This window comes from Oncorhynchus keta, chromosome 17 (genome assembly GCF_023373465.1).
Source record: "Oncorhynchus keta strain PuntledgeMale-10-30-2019 chromosome 17, Oket_V2, whole genome shotgun sequence".
Lineage (NCBI taxonomy): Eukaryota > Metazoa > Chordata > Actinopteri > Salmoniformes > Salmonidae > Oncorhynchus > Oncorhynchus keta.
In genome coordinates this window covers 38,007,329-38,031,227 of record NC_068437.1, presented here as the reverse complement: position 1 = coordinate 38,031,227, position 23,899 = coordinate 38,007,329, and the positions used below count along the sequence as shown (strand labels likewise).

The window sequence follows — 23,899 nt, the reverse complement described above, 5'->3', positions numbered from 1 at the left end:
TGGGAACCTGAAGAGTTAACCAATCCTGTGAACGGTTTACCTAGCTCGGTGGAGACCCTTGGAACCTGAAGAGTTAACCAATCTTGTGAACGGATTTACCTAGCTCGGTGGAGACCCTGGGAACCTGAAGAGTTAACCAATCCTGTGAATGATTTACCTAGCTAGGTGGAGACCCTGGGAACCTGAAGAGTTAACCAATCCTGTGAACGGTTTACCTAGCGTGGTGGAGACCCTGGGAACCTGAAGAGTTAACCAATCCTGTGAACGGGTTTACCTAGCTAGGTGGAGACCCTGGGAACCTGAAGAGTTAACCAATCCTGGGAACGGTTTACCTAGCTCGGTGGAGACCCTTGGAACCTGAAGAGTTAACCAATCTTGTGAACGGATTTACCTAGCTCGGTGGAGACCCTGGGAACCTGAAGAGTTAACCAATCCTGTGAATGGTTTACCTAGCTAGGTGGAGACCCTGGGAACCTGAAGAGTTAACCAATCCTGTGAACGGGTTTACCTAGCTAGGTGGAGACCCTGGGAACCTGAAGAGTTAACCAATCCTGTGAACGGGTTTACCTAGCTCGGTGGAGACCCTGGGAACCTGAAGAGTTAACCAATCCCGTGAACGGTTTACCTAGCTCGGTGGAGACCCTGGGAACCTGAAGAGTTGACCAATCCTGTGAACAGGTTTACCTAGCTAGGTGGAGACTCTGGGAACCTGAAGAGTTAACCAATCCTGTGAACGGTTTACCTAGCTAGGTGGAGACCCTGGGAACCTGAAGAGTTAACCAATCCTGTGAACGGGTTTACCTAGCTAGGTGGAGACCCTGGGAACCCGAAGAGTTAACCAATCCTGTGAACGGGTTTACCTAGCTCGGTGGAGACCCTGGGAACCTGAAGAGTTAACCAATCCTGTGAACGGGTTTACCTAGCTAGGTGGAGACCCTGGGAACCTGAAGAGTTAACCAATCCTGTGAACGGGTTTACCTAGCTCGGTGGAGACCCTGGGAACCTGAAGAGTTAACCAATCCTGTGAACGGGTTTACCTAGCTCGGTGGAGACCCTGGAAACCTGAAGAGTTAACCAATCCTGTGAACGGGTTTACCTAGCTCGGTGGAGACCCTTTGGAACCTGAAGAGTTAACCAATCCTGTGAACGGGTTTACCTAGCTCGGTGGAGACCCTGGGAACCTGAAGAGTTAACCAATCCTGTGAACGGGTTTACCTAGCTAGGTGGAGACCCTGGGAACCTGAAGAGTTAACCAATCCTGTGAACAGGTTTACCTAGCTCGGTGGAGACCCTGGGAACCTGAAGAGTTAACCAATCCTGTGAACGGGTTTACCTAGCTAGGTGGAGACCCTGGGAAACTGAAGAGTTAACCAATCCTGTGAACGGGTTTACCTAGCTAGGTGGAGACCCTGGGAACCTGAAGAGTTAACCAATCCTGTGAACGGTTTACCTAGCTAGGTGGAGACCCTGGGAACCTGAAGAGTTAACCAATCCTGTGAACGGGTTTACCTAGCTCGGTGGAGACCCTGGGAACATGAAGAGTTAACCAATCCTGTGAACGGGTTTACCTAGCTAGGTGGAGACCCTGGGAACCTGAAGAGTTAACCAATCCTGTGAACGGGTTTACCTAGCTAGGTGGAGACCCTGGGAACCTGAAGAGTTAACCAATCCTGTGAACGGGTTTACCTAGCTCGGTGGAGACCCTGGGAACCTGAAGAGTTAACCAATCCTGTGAACGGGTTTACCTAGCTAGGTGGAGACCCTGGGAACCTGAAGAGTTAACCAATCCTGTGAACGGGTTTACCTAGCTCGGTGGAGACCCTGGGAACCTGAAGAGTTAACCAAACCTGTGAACGGGTTTACCTAGCTCGGTGGAGACCCTGGGAACCTGAAGAGTTAACCAATCCTGTGAACGGGTTTACCTAGCTAGGTGGAGACCCTGGGAACCTGAAGAGTTAACCAATCCTGTGAACGGGTTTACCTAGCTAGGTGGAGACCCTGGGAACCTGAAGAGTCAACCAATCCTGTGAACGGATTTCCCTAGCTAGGTGGAGACCCTGGGAACCTGAAGAGTTAACCAATCCTGTGAACGGGTTTACCTAGCTCGGTGGAGACCCTGGGAACCTGAAAAGTTAACCAATCCTGTGAACGGTTTACCTAGCTAGGTGGAGACCCTGGGAACCTGAAGAGTTAACCAATCCTGTGAACGGGTTTACCTAGCTCGGTGGAGACCCTGGGAACCTGAAGAGTTAACCAATCCTGTGAACGGATTTACCTAGCTAGGTGGAGACCCTGGGAACCTGAAGAGTAAACCAATCCTGTGAACGGGTTTACCTAGCTCGGTGGAGACCCTGGGAACCTGAAGAGTTAACCAATCATGTGAACAGATTTACCTAGCTAGGTGGAGACCCTGGGAACGTGAAGAGTTAACCAATCCAGTGAACGGGTTTACCTGCTAGGTGGAGACCCTGGGAACCTGAAGAGTTAACCAATCCTGTGAACGGGTTTACCTAGCTAGGTGGAGACCCTGGGAACCTGAAGAGTTAACCAATCCTGTGAACGGTTTACCTAGCGTGGTGGAGACCCTGGGAACCTGAAGAGTTAACCAATCCTGTGAACGGGTTTACCTAGCTAGGTGGAGACCCTGGGAACCTGAAGAGTTAACCAATCCTGGGAACGGTTTACCTAGCTCGGTGGAGACCCTTGGAACCTGAAGAGTTAACCAATCTTGTGAACGGATTTACCTAGCTCGGTGGAGACCCTGGGAACCTGAAGAGTTAACCAATCCTGTGAATGATTTACCTAGCTAGGTGGAGACCCTGGGAACCTGAAGAGTTAACCAATCCTGTGAACGGGTTTACCTAGCTAGGTGGAGACCCTGGGAACCTGAAGAGTTAACCAATCCTGTGAACGGGTTTACCTAGCTCGGTGGAGACCCTGGGAACCTGAAGAGTTAACCAATCCTGTGAACGGTTTACCTAGCTCGGTGGAGACCCTGGGAACCTGAAGAGTTAACCAATCCTGTGAACGGGTTTACCTAGCTCGGTGGAGACCCTGGGAACCTGAAGAGTTAACCAATCCTGTGAACGGGTTTACCTAGCTCGGTGGAGACCCTGGGAACCTGAAGAGTTAACCAATCCTGTGAACGGGTTTACCTAGCTAGGTGGAGACCCTGGGAACCTGAAGAGTTAACCAATCCTGTGAACGGGTTTACCTCGCTCGGTGGAGACCCTGGGAACCTGAAGAGTTAACCAATCCTGTGAACGGGTTTACCTAGCTAGGTGGAGACCCTGGGAACCTGAAGAGTTAACCAATCCTGTGAACGGTTTACCTAGCTCGGTGGAGACCCTGGGAACCTGAAGAGTTAACCAATCCTGTGAACGGGTTTACCTAGCTCGGTGGAGACCCTGGGAACCTGAAGAGTTAACCAATCCTGTGAACGGGTTTACCTAGCTCGGTGGAGACCCTGGGAACCTGAAGAGTTAACCAATCCTGTGAACGGGTTTACCTAGCTAGGTGGAGACCCTGGGAATCTGAAGAGTTAACCAATCCTGTGAACGGGTTTACCTAGCTAGGTGGAGACCCTGGGAACCTGAAGAGTTAACCAATCCTGTGAACGGGTTTACCTAGCTCGGTGGAGACCCTGGGAACCTGAAGAGTTAACCAATCCTGTGAACGGATTTACCTAGCTCGGTGGAGACCCTGGGAACCTGAAGAGTTAACCAATCCTGTGAACGGGTTTACCTAGCTAGGTGGAGACCCTGGGAACCTGAAGAGTTAACCAATCCTGTGAACGGGTTTACCTAGCTCGGTGGAGACCCTGGGAACCTGAAGAGTTAACCAATCCTGTGAACGGGTTTACCTAGCTCGGTGGAGACCCTGGGAACCTGAAGAGTTAACCAATCCTGTGAACGGGTTTACCTAGCTCGGTGGAGACCCTGGGAACCTGAAGAGTTAACCAATCCTGTGAACGGGTTTACCTAGCTAGGTGGAGACCCTGGGAACCTGAAGAGTTAACCAATCCTGTGAACGGGTTTACCTAGCTCGGTGGAGACCCTGGGAACCTGAAGAGTTAACCAATCCTGTGAATGGTTTACCTAGCTAGGTGGAGACCCTGGGAACCTGAAGAGTTAACCAATCCTGTGAACGGGTTTACCTAGCTAGGTGGAGACCCTGGGAACCTGAAGAGTTAACCAATCCTGTGAACGGTTTACCAAGCGTGGTGGAGACCCTGGGAACCTGAAGAGTTAACCAATCCTGTGAACGGGTTTACCTAGCTAGGTGGAGACCCTGGGAACCTGAAGAGTTAACCAATCCTGGGAACGGTTTACCTAGCTCGGTGGAGACCCTTGGAACCTGAAGAGTTAACCAATCTTGTGAACGGATTTACCTAGCTCGGTGGAGACCCTGGGAACCTGAAGAGTTAACCAATCCTGTGAATGATTTACCTAGCTAGGTGGAGACCCTGGGAACCTGAAGAGTTAACCAATCCTGTGAACGGGTTTACCTAGCTAGGTGGAGACCCTGGGAACCTGAAGAGTTAACCAATCCTGTGAACGGGTTTACCTAGCTCGGTGGAGACCCTGGGAACCTGAAGAGTTAACCAATCCTGTGAACGGATTTACCTAGCTCGGTGGAGACCCTGGGAACCTGAAGAGTTAACCAATCCTGTGAACGGGTTTACCTAGCTCGGTGGAGACCCTGGGAACCTGAAGAGTTAACCAATCCTGTGAACGGGTTTACCTAGCTCGGTGGAGACCCTGGGAACCTGAAGAGTTAACCAATCCTGTGAACCGGTTTACCTAGCTAGGTGGAGACCCTGGGAACCTGAAGAGTTAACCAATCCTGTGAACGGGTTTACCTCGCTCGGTGGAGACCCTGGGAACCTGAAGAGTTAACCAATCCTGTGAACGGGTTTACCTAGCTCGGTGGAGACCCTGGGAACCTGAAGAGTTAACCAATCCTGTGAACGGGTTTACCTAGCTCGGTGGAGACCCTGGGAACCTGAAGAGTTAACCAATCCTGTGAACGGGTTTACCTAGCTAGGTGGAGACCCTGGGAATCTGAAGAGTTAACCAATCCTGTGAACGGGTTTACCTAGCTAGGTGGAGACCCTGGGAACCTGAAGAGTTAACCAATCCTGTGAACGGGTTTACCTAGCTCGGTGGAGACCCTGGGAACCTGAAGAGTTAACCAATCCTGTGAACGGATTTACCTAGCTCGGTGGAGACCCTGGGAACCTGAAGAGTTAACCAATCCTGTGAACGGGTTTACCTAGCTAGGTGGAGACCCTGGGAACCTGAAGAGTTAACCAATCCTGTGAACGGGTTTACCTAGCTCGGTGGAGACCCTGGGAACCTGAAGAGTTAACCAATCCTGTGAACGGGTTTACCTAGCTCGGTGGAGACCCTGGGAACCTGAAGAGTTAACCAATCCTGTGAACGGGTTTACCTAGCTAGGTGGAGACCCTGGGAACCTGAAGAGTTAACCAATCCTGTGAACGGGTTTACCTAGCTCGGTGGAGACCCTGGGAACCTGAAGAGTTAACCAATCCTGTGAACGGGTTTACCTATCTCGGTGGAGACCCTGGGAACCTGAAGAGTTAACCAATCTTGTGAACGGGTTTACCTAGCTAGGTGGAGACCCTGGGAACCTGAAGAGTTAACCAATCCTGTGAACGGGTTTACCTAGCTCGGTGGAGACCCTGGGAACCTGAAGAGTTAACCAATCCTGTGAACGGGTTTACCTAGCTCGGTGGAGACCCTGGGAACCTGAAGAGTTAACCAATCCTGTGAACGGGTTTACCTAGCTCGGTGGAGACCCTGGGAACCTGAAGAGTTAACCAATCCTGTGAACGGGTTTACCTAGCTAGGTGGAGACCCTGGGAACCTGAAGAGTTAACCAATCCTGTGAACGGGTTTACCTCGCTCGGTGGAGACCCTGGGAACCTGAAGAGTTAACCAATCCTGTGAACGGGTTTACCTAGCTCGGTGGAGACCCTGGGAACCTGAAGAGTTAACCAATCCTGTGAACGGGTTTACCTAGCTCGGTGGAGACCCTGGGAACCTGGAAGAGTTAACCAATCCTGTGAACGGGTTTACCTAGCTAGGTGGAGACCCTGGGAATCTGAAGAGTTAACCAATCCTGTGAACGGGTTTACCTAGCTAGGTGGAGACCCTGGGAACCTGAAGAGTTAACCAATCCTGTGAACGGGTTTACCTAGCTCGGTGGAGACCCTGGGAACCTGAAGAGTTAACCAATCCTGTGAACGGATTTACCTAGCTCGGTGGAGACCCTGGGAACCTGAAGAGTTAACCAATCCTGTGAACGGGTTTACCTAGCTCGGTGGAGACCCTGGGAACCTGAAGAGTTAACCAATCCTGTGAACGGGTTTACCTAGCTAGGTGGAGACCCTGGGAACCTGAAGAGTTAACCAATCCTGTGAACGGGTTTACCTAGCTCGGTGGAGACCCGGGGAACCTGAAGAGTTAACCAATCCTGTGAACGGGTTTACCTATCTCGGTGGAGACCCTGGGAACCTGAAGAGTTAACCAATCTTGTGAACGGGTTTACCTAGCTAGGTGGAGACCCTGGGAACCTGAAGAGTTAACCAATCCTGTGAACGGGTTTACCTAGCTAGGTGGAGACCCTGGGAACCTGAAGAGTTAACCAATCCTGTGAACGGGTTTACCTAGCTAGGTGGAGACCCTGGGAACCTGAAGAGTCAACCAATCCTGTGAACGGGTTTACCTAGCTAGGTGGAGACCCTGGGAACCTGAAGAGTTAACCAATCCTGTGAACGGGTTTACCTAGCTAGGTGGAGACCCTGGGAACCTGAAGAGTCAACCAATCCTGTGAACGGGTTTACCTAGCTCGGTGGAGACCCTGGGAACCTGAAGAGTTAACCAATCCTGTGAACGGGTTTACCTAGCTAGGTGGAGACCCTGGGAACCTGAAGAGTTAACCAATCCTGTGAACGGGTTTACCTAGCTAGGTGGAGACCCTGGGAACCTGAAGAGTTAACCAATCCTGTGAACGGGTTTACCTAGCTAGGTGGAGACCCTGGGAACCTGAAGAGTCAACCAATCCTGTGAACGGGTTTACCTAGCTCGGTGGAGACCCTGGGAACCTGAAGAGTTAACCAATCCTGTGAACGGGTTTACCTAGCTAGGTGGAGACCCTGGGAACCTGAAGAGTTAACCAATCCTGTGAACGGGTTTACCTAGCTAGGTGGAGACCCTGGGAACCTGAAGAGTTAACCAATCCTGTGAACGGGTTAGGCAACTCAGGTGTCTATACTTCAACAGCAAAGTTAGATAAGACAGAAGTTTATGAAGTAGGGCCTTGTAAATGAAAAGGGAGTAATGTAGAGATTTCAGCCGTGGTTGGGAGTCCCATATGGCAGCGCACAAGTGTTGTCCCAGCGTTGTCAGTGGTTCCTGTAATAGTGCTGTGCCCAGGCCTAAACCCTGATTAGTTTACATTCAAAATACATTTCTCAGGTAAAAAAATAACAAAGTTGGACATTTACCAAGGACTCAATAATCTTAGCAAGACACGGAAGGTCTCAGGCAATGTAACTCATCACCAAAACACCTCTGTTATATTACATTGAAATGGGAAGGTCTTCCTTAACTAATCTCTTTCTGTTGTTGAGGCATCTACTGAGTGAGTTTATTTAGCATAGTTTTATTTACAAAGAGGATTTTTTACATTTAATTATTTTTTATTTCTCACAAACCATAGAGGAGGTCCATTCTTACCTTCCTCCCTGCAATAGCCTCCCCTGACTGTGTGTGTGTGTCTGTGTGCATTTGTGTGTGGGTGGGTGCATGTGTGCAGGTTTCTCAGCCCTGGACCATGAGGATCATGGCACTTGTCATCTCCCGTCTGGATTACTGCAACTCGCTGTTGGCTGGGCTCCCTGCCTGTGCCATTAAACCCCTACAACTCATCCAGAACGCCGCAGCCCGTCTGGTGTTCAACCTTCCCAAGTTCTCCCACGTCACCCCGCTCCTCCGCTCTCTCCACTGGCTTCCAGTTGAAGCTCGCATCCGCTACAAGACCATGGTGCTTGCCTACGGAGCTGTGAGGGGAACGGCACCTCAGTACCTCCAGGCTCTGATCAGGCCCTACACCCAAACAAGGGCACTGCGTTCATCCACCTCTGGCCTGCTCGCCTCCCTACCACTGAGGAAGTACAGTTCCCGCTCAGCCCAGTCAAAACTGTTCGCTGCTCTGGCCCCCCAATGGTGGAACAAACTCCCTCACGACGCCAGGACAGCGGAGTCAATCACCACCTTCCGGAGACACCTGAAACCCCACCTCTTTAAGGAATACCTAGGATAGGATAAGTAATCCTTCTCACCCCCCCCCCCTTTAAGATTTAGATGCACTATTGTAAAGTGACTGTTCCACTGGATGTTATAAGGTGAATGCACCAATTTGTAAGTCGCTCTGGATAAGAGCGTCTGCTAAATGACTTAAATGTAAATGTAAATGATCAGATCGCACTGTTGAAGGGCTCGGCAGTGGAGGCCATGTTCCTGCGCTCAGCACAGGTGTTTACCAGGAAGCTACCCCATGGACACACAGAGGTGTTGGAGGACAGGATACGCAAGAGTGGTGTGTTCATACTGGGAAACTGGCGCATACAAGTGAAAATGCTACAACAATACTTCAATATCCATCCACAAGTCTACTACTACTATTAGAACTAAATGGAGGTTATCATCATTATCATCAGTATCATGATCCTCGAAAACATCTTCAGCTCATTCATCAACATGAACATCACCTTAGCATGTCAAACAAACTTTTACCACAATTCATGGTTGGCATGAAACATTCATGACATTGATAGGCATCTGGCCTTTCATCCACCACACACACACACACACACACACACACACACACACACACACACACACACACACACACACACACACACACACACACACACACACACACACACACACACACACACACACACACACACACACACACACACACACACACACACACACACACAGAGAGACACAGGTCTGGTGTGAATAATGGATAGGACTGCTTTATCCGACGATCTAGTTGACGAGGAGACTGGTAGCCTAGCAGTGTACTGACCTGTTGATCCTTGGCCAGGTGTGGGTTACCCGTGTAAACGGACCCCTGCCTACCGGATAGCATTTCATTCCATTGTGAGCGTGTATGGGCAATGTGCCAGGTAGGGTGGTAAAAGAGGGCTGTCTTCAGGTGCTAGCTAGACTGGATCAGTTAGAACTATGCACATGATTTATCGTCCATAAATGCTGGTAGTGTTGGGTATCGGATGGCAGTGTGGTGTAAGGTGGCATGAATAATTCACTAAACATCCAATTAATTGTGCTGGTCATAACACATCAAACGAGAGGATCTGGCTTTGATATTCTGATTTGTGTGTACAGTACACAAGACAACACATTACCCCAGTGGGCAAAGCTGGTTGAAATGACATCATTGAAACCAGTTTTCTCACTGAAACCAGTTTGCTAACTGGGATATTACAATAATTACTTTTAATAGAGAAGCCTGTATTTGTGAATCGATGATTGGACCTTTTGTTGTTGTTAGGAAATCTTCATAGTAATCCCTAACTAAATTTATTTCTGCATCTTTATTTATGAAACTCACTTTCATATATTTTTGAAAGAGTGCAGCAGTCTGGCTGCCTTGATATCTAAAGCCTACTGTATTGCTGTAATATGCAGTCATATCTGAGCTGTCACTTTGATACCCCTGGTTGGACAGTTGAATATAGAGTGGAAGAGATGGCTGCTATGTCTGCGTCATTACATCCCTTGGTGCAGGTCCTGAGTGAATGGATTAGTTGAGAGACATTCAAGCTAAAGGCCAGTCTGAGGGAAAAGAGAGAGATGTCTAAAGAGGCTATTGTTCTTTATCTAAACATCCAGAGCTCTATTGTGCCCCTCTCTCCTTCTTTGTGCGCTCCTGGCATTTCTGAAGGATTATGGCTCTGTGATTTGACTGACTGGATTGGGTGGATTTCTAAAATGGTTTTGGTGGTAGTAGTGGTGGAGGTGGGGGTTGTCCTGCTCTCAGGATTTTTTAAATGGAAATCTGGGAAAATTCCAATGGTATCCTCAAATGGTATACTACCCCTAATTTTATATCACATATTTTGGTTCATTACAGTGGGACGTTATGGGAATTATACTAGATATCAGTATATATATATTGAACAATGTTTGAACCGATTCCCCTGTGATCTATACTGCATCTATGGACAACACTGCCATCCAGTGGTTGTATATTGATCATGCACCTCCACATGTTTTCCAGGCATATCAGAGGAGTTCATTACACCCATGTTCACCTTCTATAAAAGCATCGGGGAACTCCAGATGATGCAGGAAGAACACGCCCTCCTCACCGCCATTACCATCCTGTCACCAGGTGAGCTGCCACCTGGGCATGTGGCACAAGTTAAAAAGTCATGGTCAAATCAACAAAAATCAACTTGATTATTTGGTTTGACCTTACTGAAAGGTGATTGGTCTTTTTTTTAAATGTGTCAAATGCCCCCTATCACTCCTTCTTAGCTAGCGATGGCTAAAGTTATTTGAAGTTTGTAAACCGAACCATGAAATACAGTTTCTCCTTCTCCATAGACTACTTTCATACACTCAACCACCACCATGCTGAAATGCTCACCTCCTGGCGCATGAGCGACCACAAGTTCACACCCCTCCTCTGCGAGATCTTGGACGTACAGTAAATGGTACACAGAGGCTGCATGGATGGATGGATGGATGGATGGATGGATGGGTGGATGGATGGATGGATGGGTGGATGGATGGATGGATGGGTGGATGGATGAGGGAGAGGAGAGGAAAAACAAAACATTTCACCTTAGTGACTCCTTTAACCATTTCAGATGCTGCAGCCTTTTCAGAAGCTGACCCTTTTACCATTTCCGATGTTCTGACTTTGGACTTAACACTGCTTTGAGATGTTGTGAAGGAATGTTGTGTAGGCTATGCTCAGGTGTTCTGTGAGCTTTTGTGATGGGCTACTTGAATGTGACCATCTGTTGCCAAAGAAACTTGGAGACATTATTTAAAAAAAATATCTCCCAACGGGATAATGGACTTGTCACATTTGCTAGATTTTGGAGAAAGCAATGTGACAACATCCCTAGCATTGACAATTCATGTTTTAATCACTCATTAAACATATTTTGACTGATAGACTGTGTTTACCGTAGTCATGTTATTGTCCTTTAATTGTGTTTATAATCATTGGACAGGTTTCCCATAAGCACGCTGAGTGGAGAATATTCATTGACATTGCTTTTAAGTCCAGGCTTAATTTGGAAACCGCCCCATAATATTTCAGTTTGGGGAGTCAAAGCTCACCTCAACCTAGTTATGAACCACAGATGTTTACACTTGCTGAAATATTTCTCACAACATAACTAGATTGGAATATTCCCATAACATAGTTACTATTGTGGTGGTAAATATAATTCAAATTAGGATTTTAACCTCATGTGGAACCTATGGGGTCATATTTCAGACTTTCCCAATATGATTGCTTGTCGATAGCATGATATCATATCCCCTTATGTTCAGATACAATACATTAAAGAGAAACCATTCATGAACAATGCCATTGCTCAGATCGTTCATTGTTCAGACAGCACACATATGACATTCTTACGTTAAGGATACCGTTTATATTAAGAAAGATTAAGGAATGATTATAATTGTTTACAATCAGACTGACATGCAAATGGCACCTGCTTCCTGATATCTGCTTCCTGTGTAAGGGTTTTCTGGTGAAAGAGAGGCGGACCAAAATGCAGCGTGGTGGTTATTCATGTTTTTAATAAAGACGACTATACATGAACAGACTATACAAAACAAGAAAAGTGAAAACCTAAACAGTCTTATCTGGTGCAAACACAGAGACAGGAACAATCACCCACAAAACCCAACACAAAACAGGCTACCTAAATATGGTTCCCAATCAGAGACAATGACTAACACCTGCCTCTGATTGAGAACCATATCAGGCCAAACATAGAAATAGACAAACCAGACACACAACATAGAATGCCCACCCAGCTCACGTCCTGACCAACACTAAAACAAGGAAAACACATACGAACGATGGACAGAACGTGACAGAACCCCCCCAAGGTGCGGACTCCGAACGCACAACCTAAACCTATAGGGGAGGGTCTGGGTGGGCATCTGTCCGCGGTGGCGGCTCTGGCGCTGGACGTGGACCCCACTCCATAATTGTCTTAGTCCACCTCCTTAGTGTCCCTTGAGTGGCGACCCTCGCCGCTAACCTTGGCCTAGGAAACCTAACAACGGGCCCCACTGGACTGAGGTAGCTCAGGACTGAGGGGAAGCTCGGGACCGAGGGGAAGCTCGGGACCGAGGGGAAGCTCGGGACCGAGGGGAAGCTCGGGACCGAGAGGAAGCTCGGGACCGAGAGGAAGCTCGGGACCGAGAGGAAGGAGAGGAAGCTCAAGAGTGAGAGGAAGCTCAAGAGTGAGAGGAAGCTCAAGAGTGAGAGGAAGCTCAAGAGTGAGAGGAAGCTCAAGAGTGAGAGGAAGCTCAAGAGTGAGAGGAAGCTCAGGCAGGTTGATGGATCTACCAGATCCTGGCTGGCTGGTGGTTCCGGCAGATCCTGGCTGACTGGCAGATCCTGGCAAACTGGCGGATCCTGGCAGACTGGCGGATCCTGGCAGACTGGCGGATCCTGGCAGATCCTGGCGGATCCTGGCAGTTCTGGCAGATCCTGGCAGTTCTGGCAGATCCTGGCTGACTGGTGGATCCTGGCAGACTGGTGGATCCTGGCAGACTGGCGGATCCTGGCAGACTGGCGGATCTAATTGATCCTGGCTGACTGGCAGATCCTGGCGGATCCTGGCCGACTGGCAGATCCTGGCCGGCTGGCAGTTCTGGCGGATCCTGGCCGACTGGCGGATCCTGGCTGAATGGCGGATCTAACTGATCCTGGCTGACTGGCAGATCCTGGCCGACTGGCGGATCCTGGCTGACTGGCGGATCCTGGCCGACTGGCAGTTCTGGCAGATCCTGGCAGACTGGCGGATCCTGGCAGACCCTGGCAGACTGGCAGTTCTGGAGGATCCTGGCTGACTGGCGGATCCTGGCTGACTGGCGGATCCTGGCTGACTGGCGGATCCTGGCTGACTGGCGGATCGAACTGATCATGACAGACTGGCGGCGCTGGGCAGACTGGCGGCGCTGGGCAGACTGGCGGCGCTGGGCAGACTGGCGGCGCTGGGCAGACTGGCGGCATTGGGCAGACTGGCGGCACTGGCGGCACTGGGCAGACTGGCGGCGCTGGGCAGACTGGCGGCGCTGGGCAGACTGGCGGCGCTGGTGGCGCTGGGCAGACTGGCGGCACTGGCAGCGCTCGGTAGACTGGCGGCACTGGCGGCGCTGGGCAGACTGGCGGCACTGGCGGTGCTGGAGAGGAAGGCTCTGGCAGTGCTGGACAGAGGAACTCTGGCGCCTCTGGAATGAGGGGCGGGAGCTCTGGCAGCGCCGGACAGGCGGGAGACTCCGGCTGCGCTGGAGAGGAGGAAGGCTCTGGCCGCGCTGGACAGAGAAGCTCTGGCGCCTCTGGACTGAGGAGCGGGTGCTCTGGCAGCGCCGGACAGGCGGGAGACTCAGGCAGCGCCGGACAGGCGGGAGCACCTGTGTTGATGGGACGGAGAAACCGCCTGGTGCGGGGAGCCAGCACTGGTGGTACCGGGCCACGCACCTACGGGTGAGTGCAAGGAACAGGACACACCAGGTTGTGAAGGTGTACTGGAGACCTGGTGTGTATAGCCGGCATCAAATCCCCCGGAACTCCAACACACGTTTCAGGCTGAGTACGAGGAACTGACACGGGTGACATCGGACAGCTAACACGCTCCTCAGGGCGAATGCCGTGCATACTATGCCAAACCAACAGCTTTCTCTCTACTCTGTCCAATACATCCTCAACACTCTCAGACTCAGCTTCGCCAACAGCTCCAATTCCATCCATGGCTCCTTACGGTAAACAGGGGGAGTTGGCTCAGGTCTGACTCCTGACTCTGCCACACTCTCCCTGTGCCCCCCAAGACATTTTTGGGGCTGACTCTCGGGCTTCCGTCCACGCCGCCGTGCTTGCGTCGCCAACCTCATTCTCCTGTAACCTTCCGCACACTGCTCCATCGAATCCCAGGCGGGCTCCGGCAATCTCCCTGGGTCGACCGCCCACCTGTCTATCTCCTCCCAAGTTGTGTAGTCCAGATTCTGCTCCCATGTCCCGAAATCCTGACCTCGCTGTTGCTGTTCCTGCTGCCTATGTTCCTTCTCCTGCTGCTGCTTTTGCTGTTGCCCGTTACCACGCCGCTTGGTCCTGTTGTGGTGGGTGATTCTGTAAGGGTTTTCTTCTGGTGAAAGAGAGGCGGACCAAAATGCAGCGTGGTGGTTATTCATGTTTTTAATAAAGACGACTATACATGAACAGACTATACAAAACAAGAAAAGTGAAAAGCTAAACAGTCCTATCTGGTGCAAACACAGAGACAGGAACAATCACCCACAAAACCTAACACAAAACAGGCTACCTAAATATGGTTCCCAATCAGAGACAATGACTAACACCTGCCTCTGATTGAGAACCATATCAGGCCAAACATAGAAATAGACAAACCAGACACACAACATAGAATGCCCACCCAGCTCACGTCCTGACCAACACTAAAACAAGGAAAACACATACTAACGATGGACAGAACGTGACATCCTGGCACCTGCTTCCTGGTATCTGCTTCCTGTTATCTGCTTCCTGTTATCGTCCCTTCTGTATACCTGTGTCATGAATCTAACAATTTGACCCAAATATGTGAGTAAATACTCACATGTATTATCTAAAATAATCCCAATGACTTTCTTTTTATATACAATAGTTCTTTGCCATTGTGTATCACAGGTGATTTTGTTTTAAATCTGTCTTTAGTTTTCGTCCAATTCAAATGCAAAATACTCTCCATTGTACACTGTGATTTAATTTAAATTTAACACTGATTTAAATCTGAAATCCTTGGTTGCTACATACATTTTTGGACATATAAATGACTGATTCTTGAGGAAAATAACTTATAAATGCCTCATGAGTTTAGTTCAACTGTCGTACCCCATCAGAGCCCAAAATACAAGCTTGTTTTATGTTTGTAAACAAAGTAAATGTAAACAAAACATGATTGAAAATATAATTTGGATATCATGGATGGTCAGTGTTTGCATCCATAGCTCTGTCTATGAATTTGAGAGTGATACAATTTATGTTGTTTCAAAGGATTCTAGCTTTAATAGCATTAACTTTTAATCCCATTCCAAGTACAGTATGTCCCATTTTTCCATTCTAAAACAGCTATTACATTGTTGTACAATTTGTTTTATTTTATTATTATTTTATCTACCCTTGGATTCATTTTGTGGCATTTGTGGACACCGAATCCAAGACAATGAGAAGACTTGTGAAACACTCATAGCAGGATTCAGTCGATGAGAAGCAGGTAAATGTAATAAGTAAGTCAATCTTTTTTCGGATCATCTTGTTGACTTTGAAAAGTCATCAAAATCATTGTATAAATCATATCATAGCAATATCATCTTAGATATGTAGTTGTGTGTCTTTATACTCAAACTCTCAACGCTTCACAGATTATGCTCATAGAAGAGACAAACAGGGTCAGGTTTCTGTGCATTCAGAATCCGGTTGCATGGCTCAGTAGCAGTGACTGTGTGAGGTTTAAATGAGTGTCTGATATTGGAGAATCCACTGCTAGTTGGTGATGGATAATGGTGGCTGAGCTGGAAGCATTGGACCCCTCATAGGATAGGGTGCAAGCTGCAGCCAAAGATAGACTCCAGTGGCAGAAGATTTTTGCAGCCTCATGTCCACACTTGAGATGAGGAGGACAGAGTAAATACTGGTTGTTGAATTCAGAACAAACATTGCCTGCATGTTGTATGTCAAGCAAAGTTAGAAAGTGCTTTGCTAGAGTCTATGAGGCTTCAAGGAGTGCCTGTTCAAATTGAGCAAACTGCACATGAAGTCAACTACTCAGGATCAGCAATGTTACGCTCTTTTGAACACATATCTGAATGTGAAGTAAGCTATGTTAACTACCTACTACCTGTGGTACTTACTGTATTTATCTCTGAATTACTGTATTGACAATTGTTTATGTCATGCAGATGTGCTATTTACAAAATGGATAGCGATAACTCATGTGAATTCTTACATCAAATCTGAACAATGTTTTTGTTTGAGCTCAGGAAAGAAATCTCAGATAAACTTGAGAAAGGCTTGAGAATCGCTAACACTGGTAGAGAATGTTGAGTTCCTGATAATCTTGTAAATTGACCTTTAATCAATATTATTTCACTATGTATCCAGAATACATCAAACATTCATAACTACATCACATTCAGGTTATCTAACTCCATACAGTCAGTCAGGCAAACTATACAATATTTACACAGTAGTCTCGAGTGCAATCACTACAGAAGTTAAAGCATTAAAGGGTTTTATGAGTCGTTCTGAGACTTGCATAAACATCTGCTCAGTAAGGATATATAATTCTGTCACTACAAAAGTCTGTATATATAAAGATTACAAAGGAAATCTCTACTTATTATAACTCACAGCCTTTGGTGAATGAGAAAAAACAAGTCAATGAGATTCATGTGGTATCCAAGGAATCCTGATGGTCCAGCATCATCTATAACTTTGGTTTAACGCAGCCAAACACAAAACATAACATTTTCCATCGTTTTACAGAAAATGTGCTTATAATAAGAAACATTACATGATTATGTGTGATAATGTCATAAGCTTGTCGATGTATCAACAACAAAAAAATGACTCACAACACCATCTTGTGGAATGGTATATTACTTCAAAGAAAATTGCTATTTAATCAATAGAAGAACAAACAAATGTGTATCTGTGTATAAGATATGTACATCTTTGCCCTATTTTTCAGCGATAGCTGCTGCTGTTGTTCAATCCACACCCAGAAAGTGACTGCAGCGGTTCTACACAAAGCCTATAAAGCATTTACACTTTCTCAACTTTGGTTTTGTAACCATAGCACCATGTACATTTGAAGGAGGGTCCAGTGTGTTTTGAAGAACTCAGAGCCCTCAGACTTGAGTTCTGTCCTAGTCCTAGTCCTGGCTGGCTGTGGTGGTGGGCTCAGCGTCTGGGTAGACCAGGAAGCCTGAGAAGGTGGTGTAGCGTCCCTGGTTGCTGTAGACGGCATAGCGCTCATCCTGCTGGCTGTAGAGCCACACAGTGTCCCCTCTACGCAGTGGCAGCAGCAGACTCTGGCTCTGCATTTCCCTCCTTCTGGACATGTCCTCGTCGAACACCATGGCCTGCACCTCGCCATGGCCCGTCATCAGCTTGACTGACACTGCCCTGTGCGGATGCTTCCCCACCGTGAAGGCAAAGTAGTAAGCCCCAGGGTAGCGGCAGGTGAAGCGGCCCGACGTCTTGTTGAAGTGTGCTCCGATGTTGACGTACTCCACGTCGAAGGTCAGAGGCTCCTTCTCTTGGTGCCCGCCACCATTCTCCCCCAGGACCGGGGATGTCCTGGCCACGGAAAAGGCAGAGCGAGGCTCTTCAGGGGCCTTAGCACTACCGCTCAAACCATGCCTGTGGTCTCCAGGAGGAAGGCAGTTGGGGTTTGGGTAGGGGTAAAGCTGCCCTGGCAGGGATAGGTGGTTGTTGAGATAGCCAGGTGCGGGCATGTCAGGGTACACCAGGTAACCGGTGAATGTAATGTAAGGCCCAGCGGTGCTGTAGAGAGCATGCTGAGGACTGTCCTGCAGCATCAGCCACACTGTGTCCATGGCCCTCAGGCTGATCATGACACTTTGACTCTGGACCTTCCGCCCTTTCTTTTTGTAGTCATCGTAGGCCATAGCCTGCACCTCCTGCCCATTCTTCACCAGTATGACAGATAGCATCTTCTCGGGATATTTCCCCACTGTGAAAGAGAAGTAATAAGCCCCAGGGATTCTGCAGCGGAAGTGGCCGGTATCTGGGTTGAAGTCACTTCCTGCGTTGACCAGGAGCCTGTTGAAGGTCACAGCCTTCTGGGTGCCTCCTAGGATGCTATTGGTCCGTGTGGCCGAGAAGGAGGAGCGGAGGCCCATCGTCACAGGAGCCACATGGAGGGGTGTGACCGACCCCAGGAAGCTGAGTATGCCCAGTAAACAAGCCAGGTGCCAAGGACTGCTCCATGATGTCCGTTCAACTTGGAGAGATAAACAACAATGAGTAAAAATACTTCCTTTTCCTTCAAAAACAATTTACAACAGTTATACTGGCTATTCTATTCTAATTTTGCTTCAACCAGCTTCAACCAGTTTCATTGTAACAATGTAGCTTTTTTGTTATTGCTTGGAAACATCAAGCCACAGTTTTCTTCTTTGGCAGTCTACCTTATTAACTCCATACTTTCAAGTTTTTGAAAATATAGATTTTTTGTGGATTGTAAAATGTTGTACCTTATACAGTCAAATTGGGCAAAATAGTTTCATTCCTGCACAGCATTTCACAATGTAAACCTTTTTTATTTTATTATTCTGTTAAAAAAAGCAAGATTACAAGCTAAGAGTGCGATGTGTCAATGTGTGATGGGCCGGCTGAAATACTATATGAGTGGGTTAGGAAGTCTGGTTGAGCCCTGTCAGGATAGATCCTGCTCATCAAATCAGATGCCCTGTGGAAGCAACAGCTCCTCTAATTCAGCTGGTATTGTCTGTTCTCTCTGTGCACTGAGAAAACGGACTAGATTAGACCCTGGTTCATCTGTTCCTGTGTGTCTGGACAATGGAAAATTTGGGATGGGGAACAACGTGGGGCAGGGCACCAAGGGTAGTGTGGGTTAGGGACCATTTTTTTGTTGTATAAAGCCTTTTGACATGGTGGACAATTGGCGGACGAAAGATCACAGTGATACCATGGGAAGGATATGTTGTGGGTCAAATGTGGGAATGAGGTTGTTTTCAGGACAACAAGCCTCAATATTTTATCATTATGTTATACATTTATATATTTTTGAATCTTGATTAGATTCATTACCAAAAGTATGTGGTCACCTGCTTGTCGAACATCTCATTCCAAAATCATGGGCATTTATATGTAGTTGGCCCCCTCTTTGCTCCCCTCTTCTGGGAAGGCTTTCCACTAGATGTTGGAACATTGCTGTGGGGACTTGCTTCCATTCAGCCACAAGAACATTAGTGAGGTCTAGCACTGATGTTGGGTGATTAGGCCTGGCTCGCAGTCGGCGTTCCAATTCATCACAAAGGTGTTCGATGGGGTTGAGGTCAGGGCTGTATGGACCTTGCTTTGTGCACTGAGGCATTGGCATACTGAAACAGGAACGGGCCTCCCCCAAAACTGTTGCCACAAAGTTGGAAGCACAAAATCACCTAGAATGTCATTGTGTGCGTTAAGAATTCCCTTCACTGGACCTAAGGGGCCTAACTAAGACCGAATCATGAAAAACAGCCCAGACCATTATTCCTCCTTCACCAAACTTTACAGTTGGCACTATGCATTGGTGCAGGTCGCATTCTCCTGGCATCCGCTAAACCCAGATTTGTCCGTTGGACTGCCAGATGGTGAAGTGGGATTCATCACTCCAGAGAACGCTTTTTCACTGCTTCAGAGTTCAATGGCAGTGAGCTTTACACCACTCCAGCCAATGGTTAGCATTGTGCATTGTGATCTTAGGCTTCTGTGCGGCTGCCCGGCCATGGAAACCCATTTCATGAAGCCCCCGACGAACAGTTCTTGTGCTGACGTTGCTTCCAGAGGCAGTTTGGAACTCAGTAGTGAGTGTTGCAACAGCCCTACATGCTTCAGGCCTCGGCAGTCCCATTCTGTGAGGTTGTGTGGCCTACCACTTTGTGGCTGAACCATTGTTGCTTCAACACGTTTCCACAATAACAGCACTTACAGTTGACCAGGGCAGCTCTGGGAGGGCAGAAATTTGACAAACTGACTTGTTGGAAAGTTGTCATCCTATGATGGTGCCACGTTGAAAGTCACTGAGCTCTTCAGTAAGGCCATTCTATTGCCAATGTTTGTCTATGGAGATTGCATGACTGCATGCTCGATTTTATACACCTGTCTGCAACCGGTGTGGCTGAAATAGTCAAATGTACTAATTTCAAGGGATGTCCACATACTTTTGTACTTTTGTATATATAGTATATACATTGAAATCTGTGTGTTTAAATAAGTTGAACAGAACAGTTGACAAGAGAGGCCATTTTTATCAACTGCCAAAACTCGAACTGAAAATATAGATATTTATTTTTACTTCAAGAGAATATTCAAAAGACAAAACTTTGTTCTTCTATTTAGTGATGTGGAAACATTTCGCCCCAGAACATATTTTAAGATATGGCAATTACAAAGAAATCAGTGTCGAAATCAAATATCATTACAATTCAATCAAACTGTAAACTCTTTCAAATTATTTGAATGCGGTTAGATTTAGTTATGATTCTTACAGAAATATAGCAGCAACAATCCCATAGCTCTTACATCTCTCAAGCCATCTCACAAAATCACAACTTCTGTATTGGAACCTTTATATATACAGTCTATGTAATTGACATGATAACTAATGACAGAGAAATACAAACAATACAAGTGTGGGTCCTACCTGTTCTCGTGTGCTGGGACAGAGTGTGCATGTCTGTAGTCAGCCACGTCTGCATGTCTGTAGTCAGCTGGTTACCTTCTCTCTCGTCAGCCTTTCCCCAAAGTCCCTACCACAGTGCTGCTTAGCTAATGTCTACCCCCCAAGCCTCACCGTCAACCCATTGAGCAATGGTATATGTCCATTGGGATGAGTCAAGAGGTGGAGCTCCATGGGTGACATTTTACACTGCTGACCCCTGCATCCTGGTCTGGTAGTTTATCATTGAAGGAAGGAAATACATTGGTTTGTTTAGTCTAATACGGGAACAGAACATCTAGTCCACATTGTGTTGAGTTTATAATCCTTAAAAACAACCATGATGCTGGTTTTAAATTGTAGAGCACAATAAAGTGGTCATAGGCCTACCTTTTGTAAATAAAAAATAAAAGCATATAGTCCTTTCAATTGGCCCCTCAGCAAGAAATGACTTACACTTTGAAATTGATCCAAAAGGGACAGGGTGCCTGTGTGATGGAGACTAGGCCTACTGTGTCTATTTCACAACAACAGTAGGACTAACATGAAACAAAATTAATCACAGATGTTTTAACAAGCATCACTGACTTTATCTCATTCATGTCCATAATGGAAATGTATAATTTATGTTGGCACACATGTTCTCTGAGCTTACTGATGGACAAATGTTTTCAATCGGCCAAAGCACTTGTCTACAATGGGAGTTTTTGTTTTGATATTGTACTATATTTAGTCTTTGGACACATTGGGTTACTGTTTTTTATAATTTCATGTGAATATATGTTCAAATTGTCAGATCTTAAAAATGTTTGCTATGTAGATTGTCCAGACCAATATATATACACATGAAAACAATATCTAAAGAAATCCACACACACCTATAGCATATGCAGTATAAGCATATTCAATGGAGACAGTCATTTTACAGCTCTCTTTCTCTCTTACTCTCTTTCTCAGATCTTAATAATTGTCTGGACCAATATACAGTACCAGTCAAAAGTTTGGACACACCTACTCATTCAATGGTTTTTCTTTATTTGTACTATTTTCTACATTGTAGATGTAATGTGTACGCTGGGAGTCAAAAAGCAAGTGCATGGGGGCCTGACGAGCCGGCTGAGGCATGGGAGCCTGACGAGCCGGCTGAGGCATGGGGAGTCTGCCGAGCCAACCAAGGTTTGAGAACCTGTCGAGCCAGTTGAGGCATGGAAGCCTGACGAGCCGGCTGAGGCATGGGAAGTCTGCCGAGCCAACCGAGGTTTGAGAACCTATCCAGCCAGTTGAGGCATGGAAGCGTGATGAGCCAGCTGAGGCATCCCCGGTTGCTTCGGCAGCGGCAATCGGACCCGACGTAACCAAAATAATACAAAATATCCCTGTTGCTTCCCTTTGGTGAGGCGTTATTCTGTAACGTGTACGCTGGGAGTCGGAAAGCAAGCGCAGTTGGTGAGTTTAATACGTTTTATTTAATTGAACCTTTATTTAAACTTCTTATGGCTGGGGGGCAGTATTGAGTAGCTTGGAGTAAACGTAAAGTAAATGACATGCTCCTCAGTCTCAGTTGCTAATATATGCATATTATTATTAGTATTGGATAGAAAACACTCTGACGTTTTTAAAACTGTTTGAATGATGTCTCTGAGTATAACATAACTCATATGGCAGGCAAAAACCTGTGGAGAAATCGAAACCAGAAGTGAGAAATCTGAGGTTGGTATGTATTCAACACAGTTCCCATTGAAATCCCCTTGAGATATTAATGAGGTTGCACTTCCTAGGGCTTCCACTAGATGTCAACCGTCTATAGAAATTTGAACGAGGCTTCTACTGTGTTGTGGGACTGAATGACAGCAGAATGAATCAGGTGTCTGGCAGTCAGCCATTTCTTGGTCACGCGCATTTCACATGATAGCAACCTGCGTTCCATGGCTCCTCAAGACACAAAGGAATACTCCGGTTGTAACTTTATTGAAGATTAACCTGTTAGTCCACTAGGGGCATTATTTCATTTTTGGATAAAAAGACGTGCCCATTTTAAGCGCAATATTTTGTCACGAAAAGATGCTCGACTATGCTTGGAATTGATAGTTTTGGAAAGAAGACACTCTTACGTTTCCAGAACTGCAAAGATTTTCACTGTGAGTGCCTTATAACAAAAGCTTCAGGCAAAACCAAGATGTTTGAGCGAACAGGAAATGAACAGGATTTCTGAAGGTACGTTTTCCACGATCGCCTTATATGGCTGTGAATGCGACAGGAATGAACGGACACTTTCTAGCGTTTCCCCAAGGTGTCTGCAGCATTGTGACGTATTTGTAGGCATATCATTGGAAGATTGACCATAAGAGACTACAATTGCCAAGTGTCCCTCACGTTGTCTGCGTGGAAATTGGTGCGCAAAAGTCAGCTACCAGTATTTTTCCATCCGAATCAGAGAACAAAGAAGGCTTCTAGGACTGCCATTTCAATGAAGAGATATATGACAAAACACCTTGAGGATTGATTCAAACAACGTTTTCCATGTTTCAGTCGATATTATGGAGTTAATTCGGAAAAAAGTTTGACGTGTAGGTGACTGAATTTTCGGTTAGTTTCGGTAGCCAAATGCATAGTAACAAAACGGAACGATGTGTCCTACACAAGAATCTTTCAGGAAAAACTGGACATCTGCTATGTAACTGAGAGTCTCCTCATTGAAACATCTGAAGTTCTTCAAAGGTAAATTATTTTATTTGATCCTTTTGCTGGTTTTTGTGAATATGTTGCGTGCTAAATGCTAACGCTAAATGCTAAGCTAACTATCACCACTCTTACACAAATGATTGATTTTCTCTGGTTCTAAAGCATATTTTGAAAATCTGAGACGACAGGATTGTTAAGAAAAGGATAAGCTTGAGAGCAGGCATATTTATTTCATTTCATTTGCGATTTTTAGAAATCGCTAACATTGCGTTATGGTAATGAGCTTGAGGCTCTAGTAACGCGACCGCATGCGGGATGGGGCGGACTATGAGGTTAATGATAAAAACATCCTAATGATTGATTCTGTACTTAGTTTGAAATGTTTCTTCGACCTGTAATATAACATTTTGAAGTTTTTGTCCGAGGTAA

The 23,899-nt window shown here is 46.8% G+C and overlaps 2 protein-coding genes across 2 annotated transcripts in view; one reads left to right on the top strand and one right to left on the bottom strand.

Moving 5' to 3' along the window:
- The window catches only part of LOC118396032 (bile acid receptor-like), a 40,767-nt gene extending 29,117 nt beyond the window's left edge, over positions 1–11,650 (top strand). Inside the window, exons 6-9 of the mRNA XM_052467010.1 lie at positions 7,840–7,865; positions 8,502–8,625; positions 10,339–10,452; positions 10,668–11,650. Of these exons, the coding sequence (XP_052322970.1) occupies positions 7,840–7,865; positions 8,502–8,625; positions 10,339–10,452; positions 10,668–10,774 (371 nt within the window). The 3' untranslated portion in view covers positions 10,775–11,650. The remainder of the gene's footprint in view (positions 1–7,839; positions 7,866–8,501; positions 8,626–10,338; positions 10,453–10,667) is intronic.
- Positions 11,651–16,432: 4,782 nt separating this feature from the next.
- Positions 16,433–20,995, bottom strand: LOC118380947 (complement C1q tumor necrosis factor-related protein 4-like). The gene is made up of 2 exons (XM_035767905.2): positions 20,774–20,995; positions 16,433–18,346 (listed from the first exon to the last, which is right to left on the bottom strand). Exons 1-2 carry the CDS (start codon positions 20,826–20,828, stop codon positions 17,253–17,255), a joined length of 1,149 nt encoding a protein of 382 aa, XP_035623798.1. The 5' UTR covers positions 20,829–20,995; the 3' UTR covers positions 16,433–17,252.
- Positions 20,996–23,899: the final 2,904 nt, after the last annotated feature.